The 17,823-nt window shown below is 35.3% G+C and overlaps 3 protein-coding genes across 3 annotated transcripts; 1 reads left to right on the plus strand and 2 right to left on the minus strand.

Moving 5' to 3' along the window:
• Positions 1-46: 46 nt before the first annotated feature.
• LOC111444691 (putative dual specificity protein phosphatase DSP8) lies at positions 47-4,934 on the minus strand. The gene is made up of 6 exons (XM_023082696.1): positions 4,157-4,934; positions 3,944-4,066; positions 2,182-2,275; positions 1,281-1,363; positions 1,099-1,188; positions 47-615 (listed from the first exon to the last, which is right to left on the minus strand). Exons 1-6 carry the CDS (start codon positions 4,376-4,378, stop codon positions 226-228), a joined length of 1,002 nt encoding a protein of 333 aa, XP_022938464.1. The 5' UTR covers positions 4,379-4,934; the 3' UTR covers positions 47-225.
• Positions 4,935-8,804: 3,870 nt separating this feature from the next.
• Positions 8,805-10,896, plus strand: LOC111452771 (MAP7 domain-containing protein 1-like). The gene has a single exon (XM_023093655.1). The coding sequence runs from the start codon at positions 8,977-8,979 to the stop codon at positions 10,624-10,626; it is 1,650 nt and encodes a 549-aa protein (XP_022949423.1). The 5' UTR covers positions 8,805-8,976; the 3' UTR covers positions 10,627-10,896.
• A 2,195-nt stretch (positions 10,897-13,091) lies between these two features.
• On the minus strand, positions 13,092-14,555 carry LOC111454530 (homeobox-leucine zipper protein HAT4-like). Its single transcript, XM_023096032.1, has 4 exons — positions 14,364-14,555; positions 14,023-14,276; positions 13,833-13,912; positions 13,092-13,666 (listed from the first exon to the last, which is right to left on the minus strand). Exons 1-4 carry the CDS (start codon positions 14,470-14,472, stop codon positions 13,300-13,302), a joined length of 810 nt encoding a protein of 269 aa, XP_022951800.1. The 5' UTR covers positions 14,473-14,555; the 3' UTR covers positions 13,092-13,299.
• Positions 14,556-17,823: the final 3,268 nt, after the last annotated feature.

Genomic DNA, 17,823 nt, shown 5'->3' on the forward strand with positions numbered 1-17,823 from the left:
TATATCCTATGTATTCCAAGAGACGAGTTAGAACTCAATGAAAAAATTCGAATTCATGAAACATAAGAATTGCATTAACATGTTCAGGATGAATACATATTGGACATGATAATCTCACTTATAGGTACATGATATTAACAATTTCAAATCTGCCCGATACATATTTCACTATATTTTAGCATATATAAGAGGTAAGTACAGAAAACTTGTGACCTCTGAATTGGTTTAATAGACATGGATGTCCACACTGAACCCTTCCAAATGAGCAGCACTGAGTGAACAGCCCTTCCCAACACCTAGATCATCTCCTGAAATTTTCTTGCTATGGTGTTTTTCTCGATAGCTGAGCCACAAACAGGAGATTCTTGTGAGGGCTGCCTGACCAGCAACACGAACTCTGCAGACCACATTTAAATCTGCCCAGATATCGCCCATTTCACTTTGGCTGATACTTGGGTCATATCCTTCGAGATCAGATCCTTTTACAACAACTACAGAACTATCATCAAATGTGATAAGATCGTGTGATGATCCAGATACTTTCTTTCCTAGATCATCTATGTGGCAGAAGGAAACATCCTTCTGAACAATCATGTGGTAGAATTCCAGGACAGCCTGCAATTGAAAACCGGCGATTAACATGCATGTACTAAAAGAATAGTCATCAAGTCCAAACTGGGATGAAAGGATGTCAAAGTGGGGTATGAAGTATGGCATGCAGCCAGAAGCTGTAATGCAGCACCATTCAGGTCAAAATGTGGCCCAAACTGACAATATCGGCTTAAAATATTAACATCCCCAACCCCCAAAGTTAACAAGCGACGATGTAGAAAGGTGAATAAATAAATAGCAGATAACTCAATACACTTGAAACCAAACCACAGAAACAATGAGATGAGCTCAAAAAGTGGAAGGTTATTCCTTCATACGAACGCTGTACTATTTAGAATTTTTTTTTTTTCATGAGAAACTGAGCTGTCATTGAGAATGATGAAAGAATGTACATGGACACACAAAAAACAAGTCGGAGTCCACATCTTCCAGAAAGGAAAGAACCATTTAGAATTTAAAATCAAGCAGACAGGATTGCAGCAATACCTGCCACTGTGATGATGCTAGAAGCACCCTTGGCCTGATTGACTTCACGTGTTTGTAAGCTTCATCTGGCGTCATTTGCTTGTATTGCACCTGTACACCACCACAAAGCCTCAGAAAACCAAAGGCTCTTTGATTTTAAAACTTAAGAATTAAGGTTATTTTATTAGCATTCAAAAACTTACCAAATAGCAGATAACAACGGTTGTGCTACGCCCTCGTCCAGCTTTACAATGAACATATGTAGTCTGTCCGTGCAATGCATTTTCTTTGATAACAGCATAAAATGAAATTATTCACCCATGAACAGTTTGATTGATACCATAAACTTGAAGGTTCACATTCTCATTTAATAAACATGGACGACTACCTTTTTGATATGAACCAAGAGACATCAATCATACAATATACTTCAATGAAGATGTGAAGAAAATATTGTTGAAATTATCAAAAGATATTTCCATTCATGCCACGTGAAGAATAAAGTTTCATGTTATAAATTTTGGGTGAATTACAATTTAGAGTAATTTAGAGTTATTGTATTTCATTAATGTATTTTAAGACTTTTTATTTACTTTAGGTTACAATTACATAATGGTTAATTATGGTCATTAAGTATGAATGTTACAACTCTTGAAATGTCTTTAATAGTTTCATTTTGAGGCTATATAAAGCCATGTATGTTGTATTTGTAAGGAGACTTGGAAAATATATTAAAAGGAGCATTGATGCTTTCTTTAGCCAATGGCTAAGTTCATTTGCAATTCTATGTAGTTTAGGTTGCATATAGAATCATTCAAGCTCGACATGATCAATCTTGCTTGTGGAGTGATTCGAATCTCAAACAAGTGTTCTTGCATTGAGACATTTGATCAACAAGAATCATTTAAGCTAGATATGATCGATCTTGCTTGTGGAGTGATTCGAATCTCAAACAATGTTCTTGCCTTGAGATATTCGATCAACAAGGTAATCCGAATCTTACTTCCCTTGTAGTGATTTCCACGTATCACTTTTCCCAAACAATAAAATAAAAATGAGCATCCTGAGGATGGAAACAGAATGAATTTAGTATAAGATACGTACTGTGGATGAAATTTGTAGCAATGCAAATGTCACTCAATAAAGGTGCAAAGCAATAGTCTCTAGTTGGAATGGTCAGATGATCAATGTCATAATCCTGCAACAGTAAAAGGGCAAAACTCGTTCTCAAATCAACTTAAGGCACAGGAAGGCTAAGGGAAAATAGCTACAATAATCAAGTTAAGAAATAACATCAGGTCATTAAATATCAGCTGAAACAACCTCATCTCAGATAATACTTAAACTTGAATTTTCCATTGCAGGCAAAATTCAAACATGGAAAGAAATGTACAGAAGACCATAATTCACTACGAAGAGTGCATATCAAAATGATAATGGCAATCCTACAGGTAGTATGGATATAGCATTCGAAGTCTCTCAAACGCCATTTTGTAAGTCCTTCTGATATCTTGTTGGTCTGCCAATGTGGAAGAGAGGTGGGAGGATTTTAGATTGATGAAGCAAACGTGGGTTTATAACAGAGATGCTGTGGAAAATACTTGCTTGCAGAGATATACAAATGAGGTTAAACATGCTCAAAGTTTGAAAGATTGAAATAGGAGAGTATTTGGAGATTGATGCAATTAAAAACGGGAGATATAAATAAAGTGAGATTTCTGGATCGTTTGGAAGAGAATAAACCTAATCTCATGTGGTTGATATTCTTAGTAGTGCAACTTCAAGGAGTATGAAGAAAGGTCTAATTGAGGGTTTCAAGATTAGGAAGGATAATGTCATCTCTCTCATTTGCAATCTACAAATATGACATTATCTTCCGTTGTTTGGAAAAGAGACCCTTTTAAATTAGGTTTAAACCTAACATTTGCTTGTTATCTAGTTTGAAAGTGAACAAGGAAAAGTGCACAATGGTTGGTGAAAATTGCAATAACCAACCAAGATGGGTCTGTTGATGCCTACTTAACTTGTTTGTATCTCAATGCGCCCTTGGACACAATCCTACACCATCCTCTTTCAAGACCCTATGGTTGAGAAGGTCGTCCAAAGAGAGGAAAACTTCTTTTGAAGGGGGGAACACTTCCCCTGACTTATTAGGTGTTGAGTAATATCTCACTTTACTTTCTCTCCCTTTTCAAAGTCCTATTGACATTAAGAGGTCCCTGGAAAGAATTTTGAGACATTCATCAAAAACAGATGTATGAGACACGTTAGGAATTGGAATGGTATGGAAGATGGGGGATGCATTGAGTTAGTAGGAAGACAATCTATCCCAGTGAGGAAACTGGACAATAAAATTAGAGATAGGGAATCTTGACGGTAAGAAGTAGCCTTCTTATCTGAGTGAACAGTGGCACCAAATTATTGTAAGTATAGACTACATCCAAACAAACAGGACACCAAATTAGCTTCTAGCAGCACCTTTTGAAATTCATGGAAGGTAATTTCCTCCCTAACTTTACTCTTTACCAGTGTTTTCAGAAATCCCACTGAGGCAAGTGCCTTGGGTCTCAGCCCCTGCTCCTTGCTTTAAGTTAAAGGAAGAAAACCTAGAATATCCTTCAAAACTAATCATCTTTCCTTGCAATGTGGAATAAAAGCCCTATTTTCTTAAGCTTTTCATCATCCTATTATTTGCAAGACTATTATTTTTCATAGCTTTTTTTTGTGCCTCGGACAACAAGCGCAACCAGAGGGTTATTGTGCTTTAGCGTGCGTTGAGCTTAGGAAAGCATTTCACTTAACACAACTATAGAGAATATAACAGAATGCATTTAGCACAAGACAAGCAAATTCAAAAGATACCTACACGATATAGAGTTGAAGGAACCAAAGTCTCATATGGCTCATTTAGTGTTATCACTCCTCCAACGCCAACCTCCTTCAAACGGGGAACATCGGCAGGGAATGGAACAGCACCTAACAATATAAACTGAAAAAAAAAAACAATGCTCTCGGATAATCATGCATTCTTTTATCATCTGGTTTGGTAAGAAATTGACAAGATCAAAAATAAATATACCTCATCGACCCTGTCCCACCAACGAAACTCCGTCTGAAGCTTATTTCTGAAAACATTGTAAAGCAAAGTCGGGTAGAAAAGAACACGAGCCCCAACTCCAACAACGATCCTTTTAACATCAGACCTAATAACGCTCTGGTCCTCCAAATTACTTACAATGGAACCTGAATTTCCCTCTTCCCCACTCTGCAACTCCCCTTCCTTCAATTCCTCAATATGCATATCCTCAAATTAAAAAACCCCAAAAAAATCAACTGCAATAAACCGAATAGTCAAAGAACACCAATAATCTCCAACACATAAACAAACCAACAATCCCCACCCGTTTGCCCTAAATAGAAAAATTCTCAACCAACACGCATGATTTGATTATACACCAGTGACCAAAATCCCCCATCGCGAAAACCTAACATTCATTCCTAAACCAAACTCCAGAAAGATCACGAAGGAGAAATGCGAAAAACGAAATTCTCACAGAAGTCGCCACCCTCCTGGAAGCCAGAAATCAAGAACAGGATCGGCGGAGATGGAAACTGCAACTGATCAACACGAATGACAATCGATTTGGGGAAGAACGAAATTGGGGAAAAAAACGACGGAATATTTCGACAACAGAACCCTAGAATTTGGTTAGGGATTGAGAAGCTACCATGGATTGGATTCTACTCCAACCATTTGCTTAACATTCTCTGAAACCGATTAATGAGAGAGAGAGAGACAGAGACAGAGACAGAGAGGAAGTCTGGCAAATGCTCGTAGAAGAATCGACGAATTGGTTCATAATGTAATGTTAAAGTAACGTGACGGTCAGAAATATTGTGTTGCAGCGCATTGGTGTAAGCCACGTGTATGCTGATCGTTTTGCATTCATGAAAATAAAACTCACAGTGCGTCAGTTTAAAATTTCTCCCGGTTGAATGGCAATATTAATAATGAATACCGTACGAACCAATGGAATGAAGGCAATCAGTTTGGATGGATTTCCTTGATAATTTGTGTTTAGAATTAAATATGCTATTATTATCCTGAAAATTATTTTTTATTATTTTTTTATTTTTTTAAATTTATAGTATTAATTAAAACTCTAAATTAATAATTAATAATTGTATTGCTTTAAATATTTCAATTAAATAATCATATCAATTAATGATGGGATCTAAAAATGTTTATAATAAATGTTTACGATCGACTATAATTGGGCTTGGGCTGTTACATCAAAGCAGTGGAGAAAAACTATATTCTTTAAAATAATTAAATATGCGATCACGATCAAATATTCTAAAACATTTATTTCAATAGAAAAAATAAATAAATTAAGGATTTTAGTAAGTTTGAGTATTTATAGTCAATATACATGTAATTCACGTGTAACCGATACTCAACAATTAACCCTAATACATTTTTACATTAAAAAAACACCATAATACTTTTTATTTTATTTACAATTTTTAGTTACCAATTTTATCTTAATTATAGTCCATTTCACTTTTTAACTACCATGCTTCTAACATTGGGCCACATTAGTTGGCCCAATGTCAAAGCCCAAGAGCCCATGTTAGTGTTTTGGGTTAATGTCTAGTCCACATTGAAATAGTGAAAGCCCAGCCCATATTTTTACCCATTTTTTAAAAGTTAATTAGAATATATTTTTTAAAAATCACCTTCCAAAAAATAAAAATAATTTTTAGGAGTAAATATATAATAAATAATATATATATATATATATATATAATTATATTGTAAAAAAAAAAATTTAAAATTAAGAATAAATTCAAGTATGGTCGACCAACTCAATCTAGTTTTAGAGAAACATACGACCAATCAAACTCATAAAATTTTCATTTATTTGAACCCAACTTAACTCAAGTAAATTTATCGTATGAGTTGGGCTGAATTGATCAGATTTTTTAGTCATCGAATTTTTTTGAACACTTCTCATTCGGATAATCTATGACGTAACGCGTACGCGATGCATGCAATAAGAATAAAATATGGGAAGAAATGAGAATAATAATTAAATGTCATTTTCAATTGATTGAATAAATTCGAATGAAAGAGTTCTCTCTTATCACCAATGGCTATCAAACTCAAATCCAATGGAACTTATAGAATATATTATTCTTTGATTCTTTGTCCATTGAGAGGAGGAATTCTTTTCCCCATTGGCCTATATTTCAATTCAATATTGTGCTAAACAAAAAGAATATAAACCTTAACTTTATCTACAATATTTTTTATCCCGATCCCGAGCTATTCAAGTAGATGAGAAAAAGTGCTCGTGTGCTAGCTGTCTTGTTTGATTTGTTCAATTGAGTTGAAGAACTTACGAATTAATGACGTTGAGTTGAACTGGCAGTTATCACGATCTTGAGAAAATAAGAGGAAATGAGTTCAGTCAATGGTGTCACCCATGTCAACTGAATGTAGTAAGGTCAAATGATTGTCTATGGAGATTAGTTAAAGTTGAACATATCTATTTTGTAGTACACAATTGTGAGATCCAACATCAGTTAGAGGAGGAATAAAACATTCTTTATAAGGGTGTAGAAATCTCTCCTTAGCAAAAGCGTTTTAAAAGTTTTGAGGGAAAACCCTAACACAAAAGCCCAAATAAGACAATATCTACTAACGGTGCGCTTGGGCTGTTACAAATGGTATTAGAGCCAAACACCGAGCGGTGGAGGATGTAGGGCATCGAAGGGGTGTGTGTGAGGTGGGCTTGAGTTGCTACAGGTGATATTAGAGCTAGACACGGGGCGGTGGAGGATGCAGGTTATCGAAGGGAGGTGTGTGAGGTGGACTTGGGTTGTTACAAATGGTATTAGAGCCAGACACGGAGTAGTGGAGGATGCAGGGCACCACCTTGGGTTGCTACAAATGATATTAGAGCTAGACACCCAGCGGTGGAGGATGCAGAGCACCGAAGGGGGGGGTGTGTGAGGTGGGCTTAGGTTGTTACAAATGGTATTAGAGCTAGACACCCAGCGGTGGAGGATTCAGGGCACTAAAGGGGTGTGTGTGAGGTGGGCTTGGGTTGTTACAAATGATATTAGAGCCAGACACTAGACGATGTGCCAGCAAGGATGCAGGGCTCCGAATGGGGTCTATAAAATCTCACATCGATTGGAGAGAGGAAAGAAACATTCTTTACAAGGCTGTGGAAACCACTCCCTAGCAGACGCATTTTTAAAACATTGAGGGGATCCCAAAAGAAAAGGTCGAAAAAGAACAATATCTATTAGGAGTGGACTTGAACTCCTACAACGTGACTTCGAAACCAAGAAACCTACAAACTAATATACCCTAATAGAATCTAAGCATGTTCGTTCTTTTGATTTTCACGTACGTGGTTCAATTTAATCCAAAGGGCATATGCGATCAAACGGATGGGTTCAACTACTTCAATATAAAACAAATTTAAACCACTCTCGAAATCAAATAACATAGGAACCAATCCACCCTAATTGAATCGACTTATATTTGATTTAAAAATATAATAACCATACTTGTTATAGCTTATTTCAAATGGCTGATGAACCGATCTACCCTAACCAAACCAGAACTTTCGAACTATTTTGAATCAAATTAGTCGAATACATCGAACCGACCGAGAACCGCATGAAAAATGGCTAGATTAACCTAAAAAGAAGTCGGGAAGAAGAGTCTGCGTGGTCTTTAAGAGAAGGCTAAGTAGACTAGACAACAGGATGTTAAAGTTTTAATTTTATTTTTCTTTTGAAAAAAAAATAAAATTAAAATTTAGAATAATTTTTTAATTTTAAATATTGAGCTTCCACAAAAAAGCTAGCGTAAGCAGTCCAAAAGAAGAATCCTGATAGTTTCTGTGCAGCCCATTTGCCCCCTCCCTTTTCCTCTATTGCCATTTCTACCCCTATCTTTACTTTCCGATTATAACCTCCTTTTTTCCAATTATTATTTCATTATCCCTATGAATTTGTTTTATTTTTATTTTTCTTAAAAACTATGGTTGATTACTTAAAAGCCCATGTTTTTCAGTAGCAGATTTGTCCTCCTCCAAATGCCTAGTTCAAGGTTAAAATGGACATTTCGCCTATATTTGTTTGAATTAAATTAAAATCTTAATTTAATTATTATTTCATTATCCCTATGAATTTGTTTCATTTTTATTTTTCTTAACAACTATGGTTGATTACTTAAATGCCCATGTTTTCATGAGCAGATTTGTCCTTTCAAATGCATAGTTCAAGGTTAAAATGGACATTTCACCTATATTTGTTTGAATTAAATTAAAATTTTAGTTTATAGACTATTTAATGGGTAATGAATTTTTAAACTTTAAAAATGATAATTTGATCATCTCTATTATATATAATGTTTTTTTAAATTAACAAAGCTATTAATATTAAATTTTTATGTTTTATATTTTAAATAAATATTGAATAAAAAATAAAAAATTTATAGATCCATTAAATAATTTTAAATTTTAGTAATTTTTTAGTAACGGGTAAATTAAAATTTGTAATTTATCTATTTATTATTATAACAAAAAAAAATTAGAAAATGGGGGGAGAATAAAATAATAAAGGGAAGGGTATATTGGTCAATTGGTAAGGAACCGTTAAAAAGTGGTTCGAAAAGAAAAGGTTCAAATTGTTCTTTGTTCCTTCTCCAAACTCTTTCCCCTTCTCTGCAACTCTCTCTCTCTCTCTCTATCTCTATCTTTTTTCTTCGCCATTAAGTCTTCATCTTCATCTTCTTCATCCCTTCTCTGCAACTCCATTACCCTCCGTTCATCGAAGTCCAAGAAGAATAAGAATCTCTTTCTCCATCCTTCTTCAATGGCGGAATCAGACGTTCATGCCAAAACCTCGAATCTCGCGGCAGAGCAAAATCAGCCTACTCCAAGTAAGTTCCATAGCCATATCTTGTACAAAGTTTTAACGGCCATTTTCTTTCTGGTGATTCTCCCTTTAGTCCCCTCCCAAGCCCCTGAGTTCATTAATCAAACGTTACTCACCAGAAGCTGGGAGCTTCTGCACCTTCTTTTCGTTGGAATCGCGGTTTCTTATGGCCTCTTTAGTCGGAGAACTGACGAGATAGAGGATGAAATTAGTGTCTCTAGATTTGATAATGTTCAATCTTATGTTTCTCGATTGCTTCATGTTTCGTCTGTTTTTGATGATGAGCCTGGAACTCCGTCTGCTAATGATGAATCGGTGTCTTCACCTGATGAAAATAAGGTTCAAACATGGAGTAATCGGTATTTTAGGAATGAATCTGTCGTTGTTGCTGAAGAACGTCCTGTTGTTAATGAGCAGAGAGTTAGGAGTGAGAAACCTCTGCTTCTTCCTGTTCGTAGCTTGAAATCTCGTGTTGTTGTGGACGATGAGTATAAAACCATTTCTGGATCTAAGCGGAGAGTGAGTTCGAGAAGATCTTTGAGTATGCCTATGAGGAGTTCGAATGAGGAGATGAATGAGAAAGTCGTTCTTCCTTCCCCAGTTCCATGGCGCTCGAGATCGGAGAGGAAGGAGGTGCAAGAAGAAGCCGAAAACCTTCCTATGTATTCTCCTGCTGCTCCCATGGAGGAATCTGAATCGAGTTGGATCGATTCTCGATCGTCAAGACCTCCAACTTCAAGGTCTTCTCGAGCCAGTGCCATTAGCACTCAGAAACTATCTCCCTCTCCATCTCCTAGGAAACCATCTCCTTCTCCTACTGTGTCACCTGAATTACAGGCCAAGAGTGCTGAGGATTTGGTGAGGAAGAAGAACTTTTATTCATCTCCTCCACCTCCTCCTCCGCCCCCACCAACTGTTCGAAGAATATCCTCAATGAAACCGAACTCTTGGCTGCATGATAGTGATGTATCCCATCAAAATGATTTGAGACGAAGCCTTACTACCAAACCTAGAAGATCCATTCGTGATACAGGAGATGAAATCGATCTGATGATGGATGCTAATTCAAGTGCTGAAGTTCCGCCTAGAAATTATGTAGATGGTCAATCAATGGGGAAATCTGTTAGAACAATCAGACCAGGAGAAGTTCTGAATGAGCCACCAAGAAGAGGGAGAGAATTTGGAGGAACTGATCAATTGAAGGGGAAGATGGAACAGAATCCGCATGCACAAGAATTTGAAGAAAACCCCATAGAGTTTCCAGATGAATATAAAGAAAACCTAGTTGAAAAACTAGCCATGGAAGCAGGCGACGACATGGAAAACGAAGAAGAAGAAGACGATGTAGTGGGGCAGTTTATCCGGGAAGATAACGGAGAACCTTTCAATGTGAAAAGGAGAGATTTCAATGAAACAAGTTCTGAAGAAGCAGGCTCTAGCAATATGGCTAATGACGGAGGACCAGATGTAGATAAAAAGGCTGATGAGTTCATAGCCAAATTCAGAGAGCAAATCAGGCTTCAAAGAATCGAATTGATCAAGAAATCAAGTGGACAAATTGGTAGGAACACTTCAAGGCAAGCTTGAAGTTTGAAACATGTTCAGTAAGTTCATCAAAATTTGAACTTCAAATCCTTCAACTGACGTTTATAGGGTACTTTTCTGACACCTTTTTTTGTTTTTCTTCTCTCCTTTTCTTCTTTGATATATGACAGATGCTGTAATTGTAATTCAGCAGGCATCTGTCATTAGTGTTTGTTGATCTGCAGCTGAAATACACAAGGCTAATAACTATGTCGTGTTTTGAGAGCTTATCATCTATTAAATGAGATGGATTAAGTTGTTTCGCCTGATTAACTATTTCTTTCTATCTATTTGGACATAGAACGTTTGGACTACAAAGTTATATCATGTCGAGGATTGTTGGGAAGAAATCGTGCGAAATACATCTTTATTGGTACTACGAGAACTTATGCTCAAAGTAGACAATATCACGTCATTGTGGAAGGTAGTGATTCCTAACCTATTGAACAGCATCGTGAATTAATTTGACTAAGGCTGCGATTGAAAATGCTTTCTTTTGGTGTGGCTTTTAGTAAGATGGTACAGAAAAATCTTTTATCTTTTATCTTATTAATTTTTTTATATCAAATATAAATTTAACTAGAAATTTAAAATTAAATAGATAAAACACTGTTATATATATAATTTTTAAAAGTTCATGAGTCTATTACATGGCGGAACAACTCATTAAAAAAAAGGTTTGAAATGGGTATTTAGCCATAGACACATCCGACACGTGGTTGTCACAAAATATTTTGGACAAATATGACCATGACATCAAGCATGCTGTCATATTTAGACCTAAATGGATCCGACCTTCCTAAAATCTTGTGTTTCACGAATTTTCAATAAATTTTCAAAAAATCTCACCCACCGAGCTTTTACACCCTAACATCGGATACAAATTCAAGTGTCTATAAAAAGTCAATTTCAAGAAAGCTCAAATTTATGTGTTCTTTCAAATAATCTGTCGAGCTTTACATCAATGACAAACCAATAAATTCATGTAGCCTTAGTAGTTGGCCGCACAGGGGGAGTGGCTTCCCCAAACACAGGTGACAAGGTAGTCATGTGGGTTAAGGTTTGCCAGCTATCATTCCACGGGAAAACAAAGCATGTTAGCATATACCGTGATGTCTCGAAAGAGAGAAATTTCATTTCTTTTTCGAGGTAGTGCCTCAACCACGACACTGATTCTCACTGCATAGGCTAAGACCATTATCCAAATATGTAAGAAGCAAGGGTTGTCCCTAGAGATGAAATGATAAGTCTGTAGTGACACACTATAACAAGATTGCGATAATAGTCTACAAGTAGGTCACTTACTAGGTATACTTATATACTCACCACTTTCTTTACTTGTTTTTCGGAAGTATGACTTTGCTGTCTAAGGCGACCGCGAGGGGGTCAGCTTGAAGTGTCTAGCTTGTCTTCATACTAAGGACTGTCATACTTTGTTTTTTCCTCTTCATGGGTCCCAAACCATCTCCACTTATTTTGTATTCGGTCATGTACATTGCATCTATCATTATCTTTTACTATGAATTTTAAATGGTGCAAAATTTTAGTGATTCTTCCATTATTTTCTATTTCTGCTTAGTTTGCGTTGCATGGTCCGTCCGTCTCGATCCATATTTTTGCTCATCGATTAACAGGTCATGATAACTCTTATGCTACCTAGTTTGATCATTCAAGACAATTATGAACCCTAAAATAATATTTTAATTCCATCCACATTACATGCTCTACATAAAAGAATGCTTGGATTAATAAAAATTTCAACAAACTCAAACCAACTCTGGGATTAGATTATGAACTTTAGTCGCTTATCATGACAAAAAGTAAAATATGCCATGGTTTGATTGTTACAAGAGTTTAAGTATAAATATAAAGTAAAATTTTATAAAGTGTCTAAAAACCTAAACCTAAACATAAATCATAAGTTTTGTTTGTCCTACGGACAAAGATGAATTTATAGTAATTATGGCGGTAATGAGAGGTTACCTCTTTAAATAAAGAAAAAGTCATGAAAATCCCAACGAGTCTAGACACGAAAAACAATGGGCATGCCCATTAAAAACATCGAGACGCTAATGGACAACGTTGAGCAAGATTTACCATAATATCGAGCATGGCACTGCTGGGTGGTTTTCAACAACGCTAAGATGCTACTTATACGGGTTCGAAGCAGTGTCAAGACACTACCTACATGGGTTTAAGGGCTTTGTGGTTAATTACAACTATGTCAAGATTTAAAATAGCTCTAATTACTAAGAAATAGACGGTAAACAATTAAAAAACAGTGAAATTAGCTCTAAATAAGACGTACAAATAACACATTTTAGATGTTAACAACTGTCTTAATAGTATTACCAAGATAATACACTCAACCTTATCTACATATTATAGATATATATAAGTTACAAAATAAAAATAATAAAATAACAATCAAATAATTATTAAATAAAAAATGACAAGAATGAGCCTGAATTAAAATTAGTTTCAATTAAATAATAATAATAGTAATAAATTAGGCATCTCATTCTCACTTTACAACTCAATTTTTTTTATTTTTTTATTTTTTGTCTCCAATTTCCTAAATCTTAGAAAAAAATAAAACTACTGAGCCCTAATATGACAAGATAGGCCCAATATTACAAAAAAGAGGCCCACCAAATCCGGCCCAACGGAGAGTATTTACGAGCGAGGGTGGAGAGCGTTAAAGGGCCGGGCCGGGATGGCGGAGGCCCACGGGTTGACATGGATAGGCCGAGAGTGAAGGGCCTTGGATTGGGCTTGGGCTTGGGCTTGGGCTTGGGCTTGAGCCGGGCCCATTCTCGTTACGTTGAGTGGAGCCGACGTGGAGGATGGGACCGCCACGCGCTCACATGACGGGCACATGGTGAGGGTGGTGGGTGGGGCCATGTGCATGTAGAACTGAGGGGAAAGTTTCAGTGCTCTCAGTTCCTGAACTTCTTTTTGCAACCGCCTGTTCTCCTCCGTTAGATTCTCACAGCATCTCTTTAGAAACTCACAGTCAACTTCCGTTTGCTTCAACTTTGTCCTGCTCAAACCAAAATCATGGGTCAAAATATGAATACCTGAAAATTCATGGGTTTAAATTGGTAAAAAAAAAAAGTATAGGGGTCCAAATACGAGGGATTTTAGATTCTAGATTTAATTTATCATTTGGACTAAAATACCCTTGGAGATTAAGGAAATTTCCTCACCTTGCCCTTCTGTTTTGGAACCAGACTTCGACTTGTCGTGGCCGGAGACCCAATTGTTTAGCCAAGGCTAACTTTTGCTTCTGCGTAAAATTACCAAAATACCCCCGTAAATTTTCTCTTCATAAAAACTCTGTTTGGATGCCGAGAAAATTTTGTAAACAAATCGGGTCGGGTCGGGTTTTGGACTTACCGGATTGAGAGTGTTGTGTTCTTTGAAGCTGTCTTCCAAGACGGCGGACTGATCTTTAGTGAGACGAAGTTTTTTTCTAGAAGTTTCAGCGTCTTCTTCATCGCCGTCGAGATCCTCGCCGTTGTTGGTCTCTGGTTCACTCCTCTTCCCACTTACAGTCGAAACCGTACTGTTAGGACTCGACACCGCCGCCTCCTCCTCCTCCTCCTCGCAATCCACCGGCGATGGCGGCGTCCTGTTTTCCGATGTCCGATCTGCAACAAAAAAACAAAAACACTCAGAAATTCATCCTCTGTTCTGATCGATTCAAAAAAAATTCGTAATTAAAAATGAAATCGAACCTGATGAGGCATGATCATTCCAAGAAGGCCGGAGATTGAGCTGCAAATAATGAGAATCAAAGCTCAATCCAAGGCTCAAACTAAGGTTGTCGTGTTTGGAAGACATCATGATTATTGCAATCGCTGCAAATTTCTTGAGCTTCTAGAGAGAGAAAATGAAGGAAAGGTGTGATCCAAGAAGAAGGCGAAAACAGAGGATTATATAGACCCAAAAAGAAGAGGAGAAAATGGGGAAATAATTAAAGTGTGTGTGAGAGGAAAGACCCTCCAATTATCCCCAATCATTTCCCCCTTCTTTATTAACTATGGTTTCTTAACTTAACCATGGTTAAATGCATCCTTTTCCAATTTTATGAAATTATACTCCTTAATACTTAAATTAATTGAGCTATGATCATGCTAACCATGACTGTGAGATCCCACTCTATAGGATAATCAACCATTTTTGACAAGCCTATGAAAACCCAAAAAAATAATACCTATTAGCAGTAGACTTCGACTATTACCGTAAAAATATACCCCGAATAGGTTATTAATTTTTTTAAACTAAATCTTATTATTAAATGTTTATTACTATACTCATAAAATTACCCATTCTAAGAGAATTATTTATCTTTTGATATTATTAATTTATAATATTTTCAAATAATAGATAGAGACACCGTCAATTATTTTTCATAGAAAAAATGAAACATATTTGATACTATTTTCGCCTTTTTATTTTCCATTTCCAATAATAATAATAATAATAATAAAACATTCTATTGGCTATTTTAGTCAGTTAGTTATTTTATATAATATATATATATATATATATATATATATTATTTATTTATTATATGAGTTAGGAAGCAGATAATAGAAGGGAAGAGGTTAAATCTGAATCGTTGAAAAAAAAGAAAGAGATGAAACCAACGGACGTGATGAAGGGAATGGGAGTGGGACCCAATTATAATTGGAGAAAGAAAAAAAAAAGAAAAAAGAAAGAAAGACAGCGAATCAGACACTTCACCTTTTCATTTCGTTCATTCAGTCTCCTCCCCTGTGGGCCCCACATTACACTGTTTTTTTTTTCTTTTTTTTTTTCCAACTAAAATTACCTTTTTAAAATAAACAAATATATTATTATTATTATTAGCATTAGCATTATAAAATAATAATTTTTTCTTTTTTTTCTTTATTCTTTTTAAATTTTATTGTTATTATTATTATTATTTTGGTGGGTATTGTTTAAATCAGCAATTAATAAAACCGTGTTTCTGAAGGATTAGAAACAAATACGGATCTATTTCGAAACCCCATGAATCTAATTATTTTTTCAGTATTTAAAGAATAATAATAAATTATATATTTTTTATGAAGGAAAAAAAAGGAAATAATAATTTGAGGAGACAGCAATGATTTGATTATCATTTATTACAATATAATACATGGTCCCAAATGAAATTATTCAAAAAAAAAAAATCTATTCTATATCCTAAAAAAGAGATAATGATAATTAAGGGATCCAAAATTAAAATTTTAAAATCATTATATTTAATACTAAAAACTTAAAATAATGGACTAAATTAATAAAAATATTCTTAAATTTATATTTTGTGGTTAAAGATAATGATTTAAAAAAAAATTAATTTAAAAAGTTTAGGAGTATTTTTTAAAGTTTTAAAAGTTATTTTTTTTTAATATTTTTTAAATTTAATATTTTAAAAAGTTTTAAAATTTTAAGAATATATTTATAAAAAAGAAAAAAAAGTACAATATTTTTATTAATTTAGTTTCTAAGAGAAAGGGAGATAAGAGGGGTAAAGATGGGCGAGAATGTCGGGAGGATAGAGAGAGAGAGAGAAAATGGGGACAAAGGGCGGTGGTGTTCACGTGGGGAGGGGGTTTAAGGAAAGCGTGATATTAAGGAAGTCACGTGGGGTAACAACATGTGACACGTGCACTCACACCACAGACAACTATTTATTTATTTATTTATTTATTTTTGCTAATATCTGGAGGGTGACGTGGGTCCCACGCGCGAGAAATGGGAAGTGGTGGTGCCATCTCACGCTGTCACTACGGGTCCCGACACGCCCCTTCTCCTCAATCATTTGAACTACAATAACCCCTCCCCCCCGTTATTATGAATATTATCAAAAATCTCGCCTCCTCCCATTTCTTCCCCTTCTCAGCGCGTATATTTCACGTGCCTTTTTGTTGACTTATTTTTAAAATACTATACTATATATATAAAGTAAAATAGAATAAATCTAAAATATATAAACCAAAATTTATTTTAAGCCACCTATCGTTGGTACTTTTTCTTTCGACAAAATTAGTGTTAAAAAGACATTAATCCATATTCAAATGTCTTTTCTTTTTTTTTTTCTTTATTGAAAATTTTGCCATTAATATTATAATATTGTAAGTGGGAAGTCTTTAGATAGACACTATACACTTAGCTATGAAGTCTATTTAATAATAATTGAACGCATGATTCCAAAAGACTTTATTAGATTGATTTGAAACAGAATAATGAACCGAACCTAATTGTTTAGTAAAGGTATTCGTGCGTTTGGTTAGGTGTGTTGGATGATGAAAGTCCCACAAGATTAATTTAGGAAATGATCATGGGTTTATAATCAAATAATACTCTCTCCTCTCTCCATGGGTACGAGGCTTCTTGGGGAATCCCAAAGTAAAGCCATGAGAACTTATGCTCAAAGTGAACAATATCATACCATTGTGGAAAGTCTTGTTCATCTAACATGGTATCAGAGATATACCCTAAACTTAGTTGTGTTAATAGATTGGTAAATCCTCAGGCCTTTTGAGTAATCCCAAAGCAAAGTCAAGCCATGAGAGTTTATACTCAAAATAAACAATATTATATTATTGTTGGAAGTACCCAACAGTAAAATCTTTAGGTTGAGTTAGTCGAGTTATTATGGTCAAACATTTAATTCAAATTTGCAATTCAATGTGAATATATATTTAGTAAAATTAATAATAAATAAGTTTGGAACAATAGCGCGTGAAGCAAACGCTCCAAATGAAAAAGTGGGAGAAGAGAAGAGCAAATATTTTCTCAGGATGCAATGATAGAAGCAATTGAAGTGTTTCAATCAGATAATAATTGGAGAGAATTAATGATATAATAATAATAATAATAATAATAATAATAATAATAATAAAGAAAACCAGACAAGATGTTGGATTATGATTAATGTGTCCCCACTAGGGCGTGTTAGCTGTCCCACGTGTCCCCTTCATCTCTTCTCATTTATTTTTTTAAAAAATTTAATTTAAAATTTTTCACCACTACCCGACAAATTACTCCACACGTGGGACCCACTCCCTCCTCCTTGGTTCCCCCACGCTTCTTCGCAGCCCGTACGAGGCTTCTCACCTCCCATGTGATTAGCACGTGAACTCGCCCCCACCCCCACTCCGTCATTTCCTCATGAAAACCCCA

This window comes from Cucurbita moschata, unplaced genomic scaffold (genome assembly GCF_002738365.1).
Source record: "Cucurbita moschata cultivar Rifu unplaced genomic scaffold, Cmos_1.0 Cmo_Scf00001, whole genome shotgun sequence".
Taxonomy (NCBI): domain Eukaryota; kingdom Viridiplantae; phylum Streptophyta; class Magnoliopsida; order Cucurbitales; family Cucurbitaceae; genus Cucurbita; species Cucurbita moschata.